At 41.0% G+C, this 18,914-nt stretch overlaps 1 protein-coding gene across 1 annotated transcript; it reads left to right on the top strand.

Moving 5' to 3' along the window:
* The first annotated feature begins 1,322 nt into the window (after nt 1-1,322).
* Nucleotides 1,323-18,914, top strand: LOC138784607 (vomeronasal type-2 receptor 1-like). The gene is made up of 11 exons (XM_069960232.1): nt 1,323-1,365; nt 2,303-2,590; nt 2,735-2,815; nt 4,501-4,654; nt 5,683-5,826; nt 6,731-7,016; nt 8,996-9,826; nt 11,090-11,290; nt 11,857-11,980; nt 12,098-13,003; nt 18,877-18,914. The coding sequence occupies exons 1-11, from the start codon at nt 1,323-1,325 to the stop codon at nt 18,912-18,914; spliced, it is 3,096 nt and encodes a 1,031-aa protein (XP_069816333.1).

Below are 18,914 nucleotides of genomic sequence, written 5' to 3'. Positions count from 1 at the left end.
GGATAACCCTTTGTGCATTCCGCAGCTGGCACCCACCGGAAGACTGATGCGGGCGCGCGTCTCCGTCCGTGTCATAGACTCCATTCTATGCACGGGCGGATTCCGCTCTCCGTCCAATGTGTTAATTCTTTGGACGGACAATGGAATCCGCCCATGCATAGGATGGAGTCTATGACATGGGTGGAGACACACGCCTGCATCAGTCCGCTGGTGGGTGCCAGCTGTGGAATGCACAAAGGGTTATCCTTCGCCATTCCGCAGTGTGCACGTACCGTAAATCTGTAAGTGTACCCTGAGGTACTCTCACAGAGTTTGTAGAATTTCATGCCATACCGTCATCTCTTTTTGGGACGGTACTGGCGGAAAAGACGTGTCTGGGGGGCAGCGTATGCTACGCTACCCCCAGACACGTGTTTGGATGATGTGGATGAGGATGAATGGAGGAAAGAAGGATCCCCCCATTCATCCTCACTGGCTGTTTCAGTGTCGGAGGCAATAATAGCGTATGTGTCTGACACCGAAAACGCCCTGGGGGCCATTTTTATATAGGGATTGGTATATGGGGTATGTAGTGGTGTAGTGTAAAACTTTATTTAATATAGTGTAGTGTAATGTAGTGTTTTTTACGTTTTTTTTAACATTCAGTATAAAAAAAATCCTACGACAAAAATGGTGTTGCTGATAAATGCCGCACTAATGTGCGGCACTTATCAGCAGACCGTGGCTATAGGATATAGAAAAAAACACCCTACGCCAAAAAGGAGGAGTTGCTGGTTAGCAGCGCACTTACGTGCGATGCAGATCAACACTCAGCGTCGTAAAAACATTTACTACATGCTGAACATCCCTATAGCTGCTGATAAGTGTATTACACTTTTCAGCCGCTAGAGGGCAGCAGAGCGCCAAAAAAAAGTCGAGGACATCCGAGGCGCCGACGGAAAAAGATGAAGAGCCGAACGGAAGATGACGTCACGGAACCCAGAAGACACCTATCGGGACCCCGAGATCCGGTGAGTATGGCCAAATACCTGCTCTGGACCCCTCAGCTACCTAGCTACCTACCCAGGTATTTATCATTTTTGGGGACTTTGATCACCGGTCACGGCGATCAGAACGCGGCGCCATTACACCATTACGCAATTATTTTCCGGGTCATCGGGTCACCGATGGCCCGGAAAGGTTCCGATCGCCATTATTGGTCGATCTGAACTGATCAGCCAATAGCAGCGATTGTCGGCATGGGGGGGGGGGTTAACAACCCCCCATGCCGACAGGGAGAGATGGCCTGCAGTGTATTTCTGCAGGCCATTTCTCCCGATCACATGCGGCCGGTCCGCTTCGCCCTCTTAAAGGACCAGCGTACCGGTACGTCATGGGTCCTTAAGAGGTTAAGACATGGCCTCTAGGTTATGAGATTATGTGTGAACAAAAAAAAAGAATTCCAGATTTACAATAGTAAATCTGTCTCATTATATATAAACTGTGCAGGCCTGATAATGACAACATTCTTTTTGTGTCATGATCCATAGCAGGGAAAGCTTACTACTGGTATGGCAAATTTAGATTTTAAGATTAGGAGATTGGTACATGACTTTTCTTCTTTAAGTCATTACCTGCAAATTATTTGAAAATAATTTTTCCTTAAAAAAATCCTCCCCAGGCCCCTGTTTTGGTTTGTAGCCCCAGTTGTCCACCAGGCTTTCCATTCTTAAAGCCTTTTTGGAAACATAACGTACTGTAGAAATTTAAGTCCATCACTTAAACACTTTTTTTTTTTTTACAGATTCACTACAATGTACAAAATGCCCGTGGCTTATGTGGCCAAATCAGACCGAAGATAATTGTGTTTTGAAGATCCAAGAATTCCTTTCACATGATGATCTGCTGGGCATCACCTTAATGGCTACTGGCATCTCCTCATCATTGGTTCCTGTTGGGATCTTTGGACTTTTTATTCGCTATAGAACAACCCCCATTGTTCGGGCCAATAACTACTCCTTAAGTTGTCTTCTCCTGGTGTCATTATCACTCTGTTTTCTCTGCTCCTTAGTCTTTATTGGTTATCCCCAGTATGAGATCTGTCTTTTAAAACAAGTGACTTTTGGTGTTGTATTTGCACTTTGTGTCTCCTGTATCTTGGCCAAAACCATTATGGTAGTCATAGCATTTAAGGCCAGAAAGCCTGGTAGTCATCATATTAAATGGACAAAACCACATGTGTCATATCTCATAGTAATCTCATGTATCCTCATTCAGACCTTTCTCTGTATTATGTGGTTGACATTCTCTCCTCCCTTCCTAGAATATAAATCAGAAAGTAATTCAGGAGTACTGATTATTCAGTGTAATGAAGGGTCACCTTTGGCTTTTTGGTCTATGCTTGGCTACCTTGGTCTTCTGGCCTTCATCAGCTTCATTGTGGCCTTCTTGGCCAGGAGACTTCCAGACAGCTTCAATGAGGCCAAGTTCATCACCTTCAGCATGCTGGCCTTCCTGAGTGTCTGGATGTCCTACATTCCCGCATCCCTCAGTTCCCGAGGAAAATATATTGTGGCCATGGAGATCTTTGCTATCCAATCATCAACCTGGGGTCTAGTTATTTGCATGTTCCTTCCAAAATGTTTCATTATTGTAGTCAAACCCGACATGAACTCAAGAGAGAAATTGATGACAAAACAAAAAAATCTGAGTTATTAACAATCAGAAATTTTCTTATTTCCATTTATTTTTTCAGTGTTTTGGCCTCAGCTGGTACCAGGAGGTGTAGAAGGTGACCAGTTAGCTGTAGGCCATCATCAGGAATGCTATGTGTATGGTAAAGCATGATATACAAAGAGGCTTCACATTTCATTGTGAAAAGACTGCTTATCTGTAATATGTGTATCTGCAGTGAAGTATCATTTATTAAACCTTATTATATTTTATTATATTCTGTATTATATTCTATGCGCTTGCATCAGAAAATTCAATGTATTACAATCAAGAGGTCCTTCGGGTCACGCAGCTCTTTGCCTCAGTATATCATTATATATAATTATCTATTTCTCCTATACTCCGAAGATGATGACATCCGCTCTGGGACTTAGTATCTATGTAGGAGAATTCAATGAATGTGTAATTCCCAGCATGGACAAGAGCTTCTTATATATAGTGAGTATACAGGAATACTAGAAGAAATTACAAGAGATATATGAGGTGAGTGGCATAGAACACTTAGATGTACTAATTACTATTCTTATCATTTATTTGTAAAGCAGAGGATAGGTCAAGGAGAAGGAGCACATAGTATTAGCTTGAGGCTTTAGCAGCGCACACATCCGTGGAATGGTGGGCAAGGAAATCATATTGTAGGTGGTCAATGAGAGAGGGATGGAAACTGGGTGGACAGTTTAAAGTGGAAATTTTGTTTAAGGGTAGCTTCACATGTAATCCGCTGCAATACTGTAAGTGTGAAGCTACCCCAAGAAGTTTTGAGGCGAAAGGGAGAAAAGGGGTCAGTAGCTGGACAAGGATGACAGGTTGGCTTTTTGAGAATTGATGTGATGTTGGGTGTTTATATGAAGAAGGAAAAATGACATTCATGAGATATTTGGGGGGAGGGGGGGATTTATCAAGACTGAGGTACTAGTACCCCCTTTTCTTGGCAGAATTAACTATGAGGCATGCGTCATTCAACCGACCCTGCACCTGGTGTACAAAATCTACACTTGCTTCCTCTGCTCTTTCTTCCTGGCATACGCTATGATCGCAGGTTTCATAAATGTCCCCTGAATGTACTTCTGAGCAGGTGTAACTTTCATTTGTGATACCGTATTTTGCAGTAAATACAAAACAGGAAATGCTGCAGCAAAGAGCAAGTGCCATATAAAATTTTATTTTTTTTTTAGAAAAACTTTTTTTGAAAAATCTTTTTAGAAAAATATTTTTGAAAAATCTTTTGGAAAAAAAAATAAATAAATGAATGTGCGGGCTTTAATTGTTTTGTTATGTTTCACAGGTGGGGGTGGCTCCCTCTTTATAGCTGTGCACTTCACCCAGCTCCTGCAGGTGGGCTACACAGTTATGTTGCTCTTGCATGCCCAGATATGTAGACTTATAGTACGAGAGAGACCATTGTTAGTGTAGGTCTAACTCTCTGAGGGCACCTTAACGTGGTGAGTTGGTACATTTAGTTGGATCAAACCGTCTGCTAAGAACCTAATTTTTTTCAAAAGATTTTTTAAAAAGATTTTTCCAAAAAGATTTCTAAAAATGTATTTTTTTTTTCTAAAAAAACTAAAATGTTATATGGCACTTGCTCTTTGCTGCAGCATTTTCTGTTTTGTATTTACTGTTAGCCATGGCTTTGTTCAAACTGCATAGTGTGAACAAGAATGAATGTGCGGACTTTAATTGTTTTGTTCTGACCCAATTTTGCAGATCTATCTAAGCCTATCATGGATTGTACTATGCTATGTGCCTTTATATTGCAGAACTTCATGTGTAGTTTTCTCTTTTTAGCTGGCATAACTAAGTATCTTGGCCAGCTCCTCAGACCTAGCTCTCTTTTGCTTATGAAGTCTACTCTAGGGGTCTCTGGTTGGCTGCTGGGAATTGGGCGAACTGTTTCCTGTAATTGCAGAATTAATAGCTCTTTAGGTGATATCCTTGAGAGGTGAGGAATAGCAGACTGGAGATAAGAGCATAGAGGAGGGGGTATATACACTCACCGGCCACTTTATTAGGTACACCATGCTAGTAACGGGTGGTCTTCTGCTGCTGTAGCCCATCTGCCTCAAGGTTCGACATACTGTGCGTTCAGAGATGCTCTTCTGCCTACCTTGGTTGTAACGGTTGGCTATTTGAGTCACTGTTGCCTTTCTATCAGCTCGAACCAGTCTGCCCATTCTCCTCTGACCTCTGGCATCAACAAGGCATTTCCGCCCACAGAACTGACGCTCACTGGATGTTTATTCTTTTTCGGACCATTCTCTGTAAACCCTAGAGATGGTTGTGCGTGAAAATCCCAGTAGATCAGCAGTTTCTGAAATACTCAGACCAGCCCTTCTGGCACCAACAACCATGCCACGTTCAAAGGCACTCAAATCACCTTTCTTCCCCATACTGATGCTCGGTTTGAACTGCAGGAGGTTGTCTTGACCATGTCTACATGCCTAAATGCACTGAGTTGCCGCCATGTGATTGGCTGATTAGAAATTAAGTGTTAACGTGCAGTTGGACAGGTGTACCTAATAAAGTGGCCGGTGAGTGTATGTTATTGGGGATGACCTTATGTCATGTTCTACCTGCAGGAACAATCATAGATGATTTCAGATTAGATAACCTCACACCAATACCTTGGTTTACATAGTGCCAACATATTCCTCATCACAGTACCGAGCTTGGCACTCTATTCCCACTGGGACTTACACCTAAATTTATTTTGTAGTGCATTTTTATCATGTGGGATGACCCACACACAAACACATGGAGAACATATAGTACAAACTGCACACAGATTATACTAACTAACACTACTGAGCCACCATGATGCTTCTCAAGATAAACTAACTTATTATTTTATTGCAGGGTTTTCCATCTCCATCTATGACCAGTTCTACAGCTAACACCATACATTTTACAGACAATGTGGCTTCGGTTCATGCTCTATATCTTACACTTCTTCAATTGTATTGAATCTAGTTGCAGACTGACCCTCAGCGAATTGACGCCAGGCATATCCTTGGATGGGAAGATAATAATCGGGGTAGTTTTCGATATTTACGTGGACAAAATCTACCCAATTATCAATTACAAGGAGAGACCTAGTCCTGCCATCTGTAAGACGTAAGGCTTGTTTCTTATCTACTGTACAGATGCTTGTTAGGAGTTCAGATCAGCTACTATTGTATTCATAGGATCTTCCAGTCTTGTGTATATAACTCTAAGAAAATACCAGTATTATACATGGCATATGGTAGGTGGAGGCTTGTTAAAGGTTTCTACTGGGACCTAGGATCTACATGTTACGTCTCTTACTGATCACGTTTGGCTTCCCATACTAATCATACAGTACAAGGCAAGAAACACAAATAAAAGAATACCAGGGTTATGGTCCTTGAACCAGCTAGAAATATCTGTGTTGACTGATAGGAGCCTTCAATTTTTTATTTGTCTAAGCTTCACCAACATTATGGGGGAAGACTAAACAAATTAGGCAATTTCCCAGAGACTTTTGGCCTATTGTCCAAGAAAAAGGCTAGGACAATGGTTTGTTATTACTGGGGAATTAAGGGCATTAGGCCTGAATTCTTACTATTTTGAGCACCAGTTTCCTCTTCATGTGCTTGTTAACATGTGCATGCAGTGGTATTCTGTGACTAAGCAAAGATTTATTTGGTTTTTGCTGCATCACTTAACATTTTAGTCTGAAATCAGTTTTAGGCTATGTTCACACAGCGTAAAAGTAGGTCGCTTGCTTCACAGTGTGCTATGGGAAGTCCTGATGCGGGCCCGAATCAGAACTCTACGGCCATAAAGATCATCCGCCTGGTACTGCAGTACCGGCCAGGATGATCTTTGCAGAGATCGGCTGGATGAAACTACATGGTGGGGAGTAATAATTGTCTGCACTCCTACCTACTGGAGGGATGTACCTAATCAGGGTGACCAGCTCGCTTTAACAATTACATTTTTTAATTATCTTCCTAAAAATAATCAGGAAACATTAACTTGTCTGTGTTGTCCTCAGCTTAACACTAATTAACTATCAGCGTGCTCAAGCTGTGCATTTCGCTGTGAAGGAAATTGCCCAAAATGTTTTGCCCAATATCACCTTGGGATTCCAGATCTTTGACTCTTGTATAGATCTCCAGAGATCCATTTTAGGAACTTTGCACTTGTTGAGTGGATATGAAAATTCTCTGCCCAACTATCGATGTAACCAGGACACCCAGTTGGCCGCGGTGATCGGAGATTCTACATCTACAAACTCAATTTCAATGGCTCATATACTGGGTCTCTACAGGTATCCACAAGTAAGTGCTGGGGCACCTATAACTAGGGATGGTCCAAAACTGCCGAGGTTCAGGTTCGTATGAACCCGAACGCTCGGCATCAGATTCCCGATGTCTGCCCGCTCCGTGCAGCGCGTGGATACTGCGGAAGGACCGCCTGGAAAATTGGGATACAGCCTATGGCTATGGCTGTATCCCAGTTTTCCAGGCGGTCCTCCCGCTGTATCCACCCTCTCCACGGAGAGGGCAGACAGCGGGAATCATTGCCGAGCGTTCGGGTTCGTACGAACCCGAACCGAACTCGGTTTGGACCATCCCTACCTATAACACTACAGATCTCTATGACATTTGAAGGATTTAATAGTTGATAAGTTCCTAAGATGTTGAGATCTCACAGGTTCTTGCTTCCTCTGATGTGGTCTTTATTGACATCATTCTTTTAGTATAAAGCCATTCACCCTCTATGTTAAAGAGTTTATAGGCAATGAAAGAGACAGGATCAGAAGTATGGGGTTTACAAGACTTTACATATTAAATATACAACTTGGTTATTGGTTTGTTCTTTTCATAAAAGATTGATTAGTGTAAACCTTGCTTCGATGCAAAAACAACTCAGAACCTCAGAGGATGTATTACAGAGAAGCATAAAGGTCATACACCAATCCATTGGTGGACAAATGGTTTAAGGCTATGTTCACAGAGTGCAAAAGCATGGCCGTTGTTGCCATCGGCAACAACGACCATACTTTGTATGGTGTGGAACACTGCCTATTCTTCAATGGGATCCCGAATGGAGCGCAAACACATCGTATACTCTCTGGACAGGATCCCGTGCGGCGCTGCAAAGAACTGACATGTTAGTTTTCTGCGGCCGCAATTCAGTGAATTGAGGCCGCAGAAAGACCTGTCGGTTCACACAATGATGGGAGTGGCTCCGGCCACTTGCTTCATTGTGTGCTATGAGAGTTCTGATGCGGGCGGGCGCTGATGCCCCCGCATCAGAACATTGCGGCCGGAAAGATCATCTGGCTGGTATTGCAATAATAGCCGGGAGGATCTCTGCAGAGACCGGCCGTTTCATGACCCGGCCGGGTCACGGAACGGCTGGTCTCTTAGGTAATGTAAACACATAGCCTAAAACTAAGAAAACTAATCACTCTTGCTAGTTTCCCTACATTTGGTGGCCCACACTGTTTGATAAGCTGGGCTATCAGGGCGCACTATTTAACATCCTCTGGGTCTCCCCCTCATCACTCCCTGAAGAAGCCAATAGCGAAACGACGTTGGAGGAGTGTGAGGTGGGAGGCCTGAGGCTTTGGGAACTGTATTCCCGGGTAACTTTGTTTATGTGCACCTGCTTATATTTTAGGTTATTTAGCTATGCAGACTGTGGTTTTGTACATATCCTAGCATTTGCACTTTACAATATGGTTTACAACCTGGCTGCAATGAGCTATATTATTAGTACTTAAGATTTGCACTTGCACTTTAATTTTAAAACATATACCTGTCCTCTTGTATGGTCTCCCACCTCCCAGGTCTTTGTTTTTATAGATGTTTTTGTTTTTCTTTGTCCTTGTTATTTTTGCGATACTTTCAATAACGTTTTCTTGTATATATCAGTGAATTTTTATCTTTTCTTACATTCTTACCGGATGGGTTTATAGGTGTCTAGTGTTTGATAAGCTGGTCACTTGTAAAATTTAGCTCACACACTGTTTTTGAGGCTCATTTAGTCCTTTTTACAGACAAAAATATCTAAAAATGTCAACATTTTTATAAGATATTTTATGAATATGAGATAAAGGGCTTATCAAGAATTAGATATATTTATTTCAATGATGTGACCTTACGTCTTAGTAATGTTAATTTTTTTCATTTTTAAGAATTAAGAAATGACTATTTGAGTCTTTTGTCATTACGTGGCACATGTTATGTAAAGGAAGATATTAATGTTTGTGAATCTCCGTTCTTACTGATATTATTCAATCTTCCAACAGATTAGTAATTTTGCCACAAGTTCTATACTAAGTAACCGTATCCAGTTCAGATCATTCTTTAGAACAGTCCCCAGTGATGCCTTCCAATCTCGGGGTCTAGCACAGCTGGTATTACACTTTGGATGGACCTGGATTGGTCTGTTGGCCATCGATAATGATTATGGGCAGCAAGCTGTCCAAATGGTCAAAAGGGATTTACTAAAAGCTGAAGCCTGTGTGGCCTTCACGGAGACCATAATCTCTAGTCGGCAAGATCGAAACGCCCCACATATTGTTCAGGTGGTTAAAGACTCAACAGCCACAGTGGTGGTCATCTTCTCTTATGATATAGACCTAAGCTTTGTACTAGATGAGATGATGAGGCAGAATGTCACAGGAAAAGTATTGATTACTAGTGAGTCTTGGGCTACTTCATCTTTCTTATCAGTAAATAAATATTCAAGACTTCTTCTCGGAACAATTGGTTTTGCTGTCCATAGTGGAAACATGCCGGGATTTGTAGATTTCCTCAACAAGATCAATCCATCCATGGCTGTGGGAAACCAATACATAAAAATTTTCTGGGAACAAGTTTTTGGCTGCAAATTTCAAGACCAGACATCTCCTGAAGTCACATCAAACTCAACGATAAAAGAATGTACAGGCCATGAGAGTCTTGTGAGCATCCAGAGCAATTTCAACGATGTCTCTACTGCACGGGCAACATACAATGTCTATACAGCAGTTCATGTGGTAGCAAAAGCTCTAAGCGATTTGGGTAAATGCAAGAAGGGGGATGGACCGTTCCCCAATAGAACATGTGCTGATATCGAAAACTTTAAGCCTTGGCAGGTTAGTGTGAGCTCATTGAAAGTTTGGAGATGTTTAAACCACCATGGATTTACAGTATGTATGATGTATGATGTATATAACCTATAGAACAGTAGAAGTTTTTGTCCATGCAATTATTTTCATTTGTTTTGTTTAAGATGTAAAAACTTTAAGAAACCTGTAAGAGGCCATAAGGCAAATGCTTGGCATGGACCCTATAGTCATATAGATATACTGTCTCCAATAAATACCTAAATATATAATTGTGTTAATGGTAAGACATCTTAGGTTGGACGAGATGAGGCTTAGGTAGAATCAGTGGAGAGTTGAGTGCGGTCCCTGAAGACTTATGTGTCTGTGTGGGGCTTGAGCAAAGGGTTCAGGAGCTGTAGTACTAATTAATTGGAGATCATATGTACTGGTGACACCTGCATAATGGGGAATATTGTCTACTAGAGACACGTGCCTAATGGGGCATATTATCTACTGGGGAACCTGCCTAATGGGGCATACTATCTACTGGGGACACTTTTGCAATAAGGAATATCATCTACCGGAAACACCTACCTATTGTCATATTATCTATTGGGGACATATATATCTAATGTGGAATATTATGTATTGGAGAAATGCACCTATTGGGTCATATTATCTATTAAGGCATCTGCCTAATGAAGCATATTATCCACTAAGGGCACCTACCTAATGGGGACATTTAACTAATGTGGAATATTATCTACTAGGAACAATTACCCAAGCGTGATGTTATCTACTGGAGACTCCTACCTAATGGGGACACATCTCTACTTATTGAAGCAACCTAGCTATCTCATGAAGGAGAGCCTGCTATTTCTAATTGGTTTGCTATTTTTCCTATCCTTTTCCCTCAATGCACTTGCTTGCCTACCCACTTTACTGTACTGGACATCAAGAGGGACATTATTACTGTTTGAGGCATTGTAGATGGGGAAAGGTAAGGAGTGTTCTGGAAGAGTGCAGAGCCCTGACCTTATTAACATTTTCCGTACATCCTTTGGCCGTAAAGCGCTAGATGAATCTATTTTTTTTTTCTTTTTTCTCTTTTTAAATTATTGTTATTGAAGCTAAGTTCCATTGATTTCAAGGCAGCTGATACCACAATTCAATACCATATGCAGCATCTGGACAGATGTGGTGCTATATTTGGTAGAAGGTATGACTTAATCCTGAACAACCCCCTCAAGACCTGAATGTACAGTACTTAGGCAGTTGAATGAAGACCAATGTTGTACCATTTCCTCACAGTTATTGCACTATATGAAGAAGTTACATATGAACATGTCCGATGGTAGACAACTTTTTTTTGATGAGAACGGAGATCCACCTGCTGTGTATGATATAGTGAACTGGCAGCTGAGCTCTGAAGGTAAACTCCAGCAAGTCAAAGTTGGCAGCTATGATACCAGTATAACCAGTGGGAACATATTCACTATCAACACCAGTCAAGTACAGTGGGGAGCCGGACACAACGGGGTGAGGATTGAACATTTTTAGCAAAAAAATACTGATATTCTGCATCAATTAGATATCTAACTTTATCTGCATAATGCTAGACCAATAAATATTAGGGATGCTGGTCATTTAAAGTAAGCAACTAAAGAGTTTAGAATTGTCATTAGTGGTGCATTCATGTACCTATTGTCATGGAAGCTTGAGGCCTCTTCTAGGTCTAGTGCTTTTTGTGATTGATTTGCCGATAAAGACTTCCTATGGTACATCTCCATACATATTAAACTATTTTTAGACATAGGGGAAAGTGTCTAAAAACTGCTGAAAATAAGTTTAAATGGCTGAAGTAGATTACAAAATTATGTGTGACCACAAACAGAATTCTAGCTCATTACAATAGTAAACCTCATGGAATTTATACTGTATATAGGGTTTAAAATGACTTCATCGTATTTCTGACCACAGACTAGATTTAAAGATAAAGAGATTTAGATGACTTTTCTTATTCATACTGTTAGCTGCAAATTATTTGCATATATTCTACTTATAAAATTCCTTTCCAGGTCCCTGTTTCAGTCTGCAGCTCCAGTTGTCCACCAGGCTTCAGAAAAGCATCTAGAAAAGGGCAACCTTCATGCTGTTTCCAATGTATACCATGTCCAAATGGAGAAATAGCCAACCACACAGGTAAGAAACAAACAAACAAAAATATTAGCACTCTTAGTCCATTCTTTGCATCTTTCTGAAACACATAGAACCTAAGAACTTGTAAACGGGTAACACAATGTTTCAATTTTTTCATAGATTCGTTACAATGTATGAAATGCCCGTGGGATATGTGGCCAAATCCAACCCAAGATCATTGTATTCCCAAGACCGAAGAATTCCTTTCTCAAGAAGATCCACTGGGCGTCACCTTAATGGCTATTGGCATTTCCTCATCATTGGTTCCTGTGGCGATCTTTGGCCTCTTTATTCGCCATAGAACAACCCCTATTGTTCGGGCCAATAACTACTCCTTAAGTTGTCTTCTCCTGGTGTCATTATCGCTCTGTTTTCTCTGCTCTTTAGTCTTTATTGGTTATCCTCAGTATGGGCTATGTCTTTTAAGACAAGTGACTTTTGCTATTGTATTTGCACTTTGTGTCTCCTGTATCTTGGCCAAAACCATAATGGTAGTCATAGCTTTTAAGGCCACAAGGCCTGGTAGTCAACTAAGACATTGGACTAGACCACGTGTATCATATCTCATAGTCATCTCATGTGTCCTTATTCAGATCTTTCTTTGTATTATGTGCCTGACAATCTCTCCTCCTTTCCCAGAAGTCGATTCAGAAAGTTATTCAGGAGTACTGATTATTCAGTGTAATGAAGGGTCACCTTTGGCTTTTTGGTCTATGCTTGGCTACCTTGGTCTTCTGGCCTCCATCAGCTTCATTGTGGCCTTCTTGGCCAGGAGACTTCCAGACAGCTTCAATGAGGCCAAGTTCATCACCTTCAGCATGCTGGCCTTCCTGAGTGTCTGGATGTCCTACATTCCCGCATCCCTCAGTTCTCGAGGAAAATATGTTGTGGCCATGGAGATCTTTGCTATCCAATCATCAACCTGGGGTCTGGTTGTTTGCCTGTTCTTTCCAAAATGTTTTATTATTGTATTCAGACCCAACATGAACTCAAGAGAGAATCTGATGGCGAAACAGAAAAATCTGAGTAATTAACAATTAGAAAATTTCAGATTTTTACTCTAGTCTATGTTTTCAGTGTTTCTTATAACATTTACACTTCGAGTCGTGTGATGGAATACTGATATTTTAAACGGAAGGTTATTGTATATTGCTCTTTCCACATCTTTATTTTATTGAATGTTAAAAGTTGCCATGTCATATAAAAATATATATTCTCCATATGCCAACAGGTATAAATATAGGGATGGAGGTGGGAGGTTTAGTGGCGGCAATGCTATGTTATGGACTTGCACTAAGCCCCTGATTATTAAAGAATTATTGAAATAAAACCACTCTGTTAACCCTTGTTGACCAATTAAGTCCTTGAATCTGATTTGAATTGAAAAAAATGATCCAGGGAAGATAAAGAAAAATTTGTTATAATAAAGTAATAACACTTAAATCTGGCATCCCTTAGAGTAGTAGTAGTAGTAGTAGTAGTAGTAGTAGTTGTAGTTGTAGTAGCAGCAGCAGCAGCAGCAGAATAATTAGGTAGTAGGTAAGCTGAGTCTAGAGTCATAAAATCTATTAACAGTAAGCTAGGGAAGTATAAAGCATTTGTAGCTTACCTTCCTTATTTTACTTTTCATAGAAATTACACAGCGAAGCATGGATATCTGGCAGGGTAGCCAGTTTTGCAATCGTTGTGTAGACATGAATTATAAATCTTTGTTCTGCACAGCTTTTCATCTTTTAATCATATCCACAGGGAAGGGGTTGAGATGTCGGGTGACCCCACTCTAAGTGGTTTTAAACAACTGTTGATGTAGTACATGACAACCATGATTAAGGGCTGATAGCCTGAAACATGTAGGTTGTCTGGGACTATGTGATGTGTTTTTTTTTTTCTTCTACTAAATAAAGAAGTAACAGTGAGAAACAACTTGTCAAGCAGTGTTAGTGCAGGTTCTAAAGCTGGGGGCCCATTGGAGGATGCTCCGGTCCTCTGGTGAGCCAGTCCGATACTGGGGGAATTATAAAAGTGTGCTGACACAATAGAGAACTTAAAATGTACCTGTCATTACAAAAAACTTTTGGCATGTCAAAAGTTTTGATCAATCTGGATCTGAGTGCTCAGACCTCTAAGATTCAGGTGAACAAGCGGGAAAGGACGGCGCTGCAGCAGTAGGGTTATAAAAAAGAGTCAGGCTCCACAGAGCTCCATTATAAGTCTAACTCTTTTTCTGGACTGTGCTGCGGTGTGGTTTTCTCCCCGCTCGTTCACAAAATCAGATCGCTCTCTACTAAAGATTATTCAACCTGACGCAACCTGAAATACATGCAGACTGGCCAAGCCATGAGGATTTGTAAGTGACAATGTATACTTTGGGCCATACAGTTAACAACGATGCATGGAACATTGCTGTAAGTTGCTTAAAATTGGAGATTCTGCTCTCTATATAGTTTCTAGACCATCATGGAAACTACATGGTGGGCAGAAGACTAATGATTTATGGCTACTTCTTAGTGATTACCTGCTGGGATGGGTGAGGCCCACTCTTCTATTTGAGGACATGACCTGGCTATAGACACAGTTGCGGAAACAGTAATTTCATTCCAAATTTTTATTTAGCCTCAGCTGGGACCATGAGCTCTAGTAGGTGACCGGTAAGCTGGAGGCCACCATCAGCATTATAGATTAGTGCCTGATATACCGTACAGCGGGGATCCACACTTCATTATGGACTAAGACTACTCATCTGTAACATCCATATCTACAGCTAATTATTATTTGTTAAACTTTTTATTATATTTTATTATATTGTGTTGTGCTCGTAGTCCTGATTTGACCATCAGAAAAATCAATGTATTATAATAAAAAAGTAAGACGATTAGTGATGAGCTAACATGCTCGTCCGAGATTGGTACTCCATCGAGTATTAGGGTACTCGATGGTACTCGTTACTCGGACGACCACGAGAAAATCTCATCATTCGTTTCCTGTAGGTTTGGGTGCAATTTCTTAGCCAACAAACATGCAGGAGACTCTTTGGTACATCCTGCGATCACGTGGGACCCATACATGTCGATAGCAGCGATTGGTTGGCCAGATCAGATGACCCTGCCATTTAAAAATTGCGGCCGGCAGTGCTCACTTCAGAGGTATTCTGGAAGAGATTAGGGAGGGAGAGAGTTAGGGAGGGATTTCAGCAGCACACTGTGGTGACCGTCTGCTGGCAGAAAGGGGACATTAGGTGTTGCTTACAGACCCCTAGGAAGTGCTCAGTACTCTTTTATGATTTTGTGGCTGGTGGTGCTGCTGTCGTAGATTGTATTGCTGTGATTTGTAGTACACCTGCATAGAACTTCACTGCTCATTGTACTGTGTAACAGATACCATAGACCACAGACCACCATTAACACACAGGCTCTATACAACAGCCCCCAAATACTAGTGTGACACTGACGACCAGTATATTTTATGATTTCTGTATTTCTTACTCAAGGCATATCTAAGCTCACTACTGATAGCCCTGTGTAAGGGTTTGTCAAACAATGTATAGTTACAGCCACCAACAGATTGTATACCACAGCCTCCCAAAAAGTAGTGGGACCACTATATTTTCTGATTTCTAAGAAAGTTTCACTCATCTGAGGTACGATGCGTGGAGTCCCTGGAGGCCTGGCGTAGAGCGAATCAGCCACAGATAGTAGTCCGATAGATGATGGGAGTCGTGGTGTTAGATTGTTAGACACCTTTATCAGAGTGTATAGGTGCAGCCACCAACAGATTGTATCCCACAGCCTCCAAAAAATTTTTGTGACCAGTATATCTTATGATTTACGTATTTCTTACTGAGGGCATATCCAAGCTCACTGTTAATTGCCCTGTGTAAGAGGTGGCACACACCATATAGCAGCACTTACCCACAAATCAAATCAACTTCAATTCAAGTGCTAGTTTGCGGGGCTGTCAGGGCATCTATTGTATCTCCAAGATACACGCCACAGTTAAAAGAAACAGACAGTGAAAATGGTGGATCCTAATTTAGGATCCTTGTTTTGTGTTGTCCATTTCGAATCATATAAATGGTGGGTGTAAACTTACAGGTGTTTCAAAGGCAGTAGTCAGTTACTCGTTAAAGGCCACTTTATGGCCTTTTCTTTTTAATCTTCTATTTCAATTTTCAAATCAAATCGACTTCAGTTTGACTAATAGTCTAATTTAAATTCGACTATTTTGCTGGGCTGTCTGGTCATCTATTGTATTTCCAAGATACACGTTAAAGTTAAAAGGAACAGACAGTGAAAATGGTGGATCCTAATTTAGGATCGTTGGTCCATTTCGAACCATATCATCTGTGGATATCAACTTGCGGGTGTCCTCTGCCGTCCTTTCATTTTGTATCTGTTTCAAAGGCAGTTGTCAGCTACTGGTCAGTCTAGTAATTAAAAAAACACAAGCTATTAAGGGGTAGGAGGGGAGCAGTCAGCTTGTCAGGCACTGGCAAAGTTAAAAGTAACAGACAGTGAAAATGGTGGATCCTAATTTAGGATCCTTGTGTTGTCCATTTTGAACCATACAATCGGTGGATGACAACTTGCGGGTGTCCTCTGCCATCCTTTCATTTTGTAGCTGTTTCAAAGGCAGTAGCCAGCTGCTTGTTGAAGGCAACTTTATGGCCCTTTTTTTAATCTTCAATTTCAATTTTCAAATCAAATCGACTTCAATTCGACTAATAGTTGAACTCGAATTTGACTATTTTTCAGGGCTGTCTGCTCATCTATTGTATCTTCAAGATACACGCCACAGCTAAAAGGAACAGACAGGGAAAATGGTGGAAAAAGTACACCAACTACTTCCGCACTTGCCCTCTCTTAGATACTCTTTAAAGGATTAAAAGTGTATTAATTCAAATTTGGGGGCCTAAGAAGACTGTATTGTTATTTCTTCTTTCCTACCTCCAATGATTTTGCCTCTCATGCACAACTGTGTGAGGCTAAATCTAGTCATAATCCAGCTATTTTTATTGGATGATTGTATTGTCCATTTCATACCATGTTATCGTCAAACCAAAATTTTAAACTAACTTGAATTCAAACTCAATTGTTAATTGAAACTCAAAATCACATTATAATTTGAATAAATAAATAATTTTAAATTTTATCGCCAGAACAGAAGTGGTGGGGAGAAGTGGTGAGTGACATGATACTGGAAAAATTACCCCACCTGCTAAAGTAGTCAGGGGGTGTCATGCCCAAGCCCTGGTCAGTCTAGTAATTTAAAAAAGTTATTAAGGGAGACGAGGGGAGCAGTCAGCTTGTCAGGCACTGACAGGGGAACACTCTTCAAGGCCTTTGACCTTCAAAGTGACCTTCAGGCTTTTGACCTTGGTCGCATGTGCCTTGCCCATCTGGGTTTCCGTCAGCACTATTGTCTTGAGGTTGACCATCAGGCTGTTGGACAGAATTTGGCGTAATGTTGCGCTTAGGCAGCCTCAGAGGCATCCATGCATGCTGCTCCTGCTGTTTCCTGTCCATTTCCATGGTGTTCTGTGGTGTCAGGCTAAGTCTTTGGGTGGTTCATATGCTACCTCTGTTTTAATGGTTCACTGTGTGATCACTGCCATGCAGTTGCCCAGAACTGTGCAATTAGGCAGCCTCAGAGGCATCCATGCATGCTGCCCCTGCTGTTTCCTGTCCTTTTCCATGGTGTTTCCATCATTTGCTGAGGTTGACAAGTTTTCACTCAACCTTCCCTGTGCCGAGCTTGGGTCCCCTGAAAAAATGCTCGTTTCCCATTGACTTCAATGTGGTTCGTTACTCGAAACGAGCACCCGAGTATCAGGAAATATTTGTCTCGAGTAACGAGCACCCGAGCATTTTAGAACTCGCTCATCACTAGTATACTGTAGACACAGTTATGAAAACAGCAATTCCCTTCAAAGGGTATGGTCCATTTATTTATCCTGAGCTGAGACTGGAAGCTGTGGTTGGTGGGCAGTAAGCTGTAGCCTTCATTTGGAATGACTGTAGGTTAGTGCATGATGTACAGCGAGGCTCCACATTTCACTGGGGGAAGAGTACTTATCTGTAACATCTACATCTGCAGCCAGGTATAATTTTTAATTATATTACATTTATTATTTTGTATTATGAAGCAAATTTTTATAATATATAAAAAAATATATAAAGCACAATAAATATGTAACGGTGTGTGGACATACCTTTACACTCAGAAAGTAAAATGGTCTCTTGGGTCACACAGCTCATTGTCCTATTATATCATTATATACAATTATGTATTCCTCCTATATTCTGATGATATCCGCGCTGGGACTGAGCGTCTATATACAGGAAATCACTGACATGTGTAATTATGGACATAAATCCCAGGATGGACGAGAACTTCTTATATATAGTGAGTCAAAGTGAATACCATAGGAAAATGGGAAACATATATGAGGTTAGTGAAATATAAAAGCTATTATTATTATTATTATTATTATTATTATTATTATTATTATTATTCCAGAGCACTGTGAGTATAATAAGGAGTTCCAATCTACAGGGTGAGGGGAGGAGACAGAAGGTGGGGGGGGGGGGCAGCTGGTCAATGCACGATGATATGGCAGCAGGGTTACTGTAGGTTCTAAGAGATGGGGTTTCAGCTTGCTTTTGTAAGTTTTGATGTAAATCTACAATAAATTAGGTAAAACCTGCCTAGGATAAACATATATCTATTCTAAGATACGCTCCAAATAACCTCAGTATGTTTCCAATTGTGGAAGGAAACTCACACAAACACAATTTGGTGACCGTGAGCTCACAACCCCAAAGGGCACAATTCTAACCAAAAAGCCCCCATGATGCCCCTATGATAAACTAATTTTTACTGTTTTTATTATTTCATTCCAGGATTCTACATCTACATCTATGACCTGTTCTACACCTGA

The sequence above is a fragment of the Dendropsophus ebraccatus genome, chromosome 1, assembly GCF_027789765.1.
Source record: "Dendropsophus ebraccatus isolate aDenEbr1 chromosome 1, aDenEbr1.pat, whole genome shotgun sequence".
Taxonomy (NCBI): domain Eukaryota; kingdom Metazoa; phylum Chordata; class Amphibia; order Anura; family Hylidae; genus Dendropsophus; species Dendropsophus ebraccatus.
This window is presented reverse-complemented; position numbering and strand designations above follow the sequence as displayed.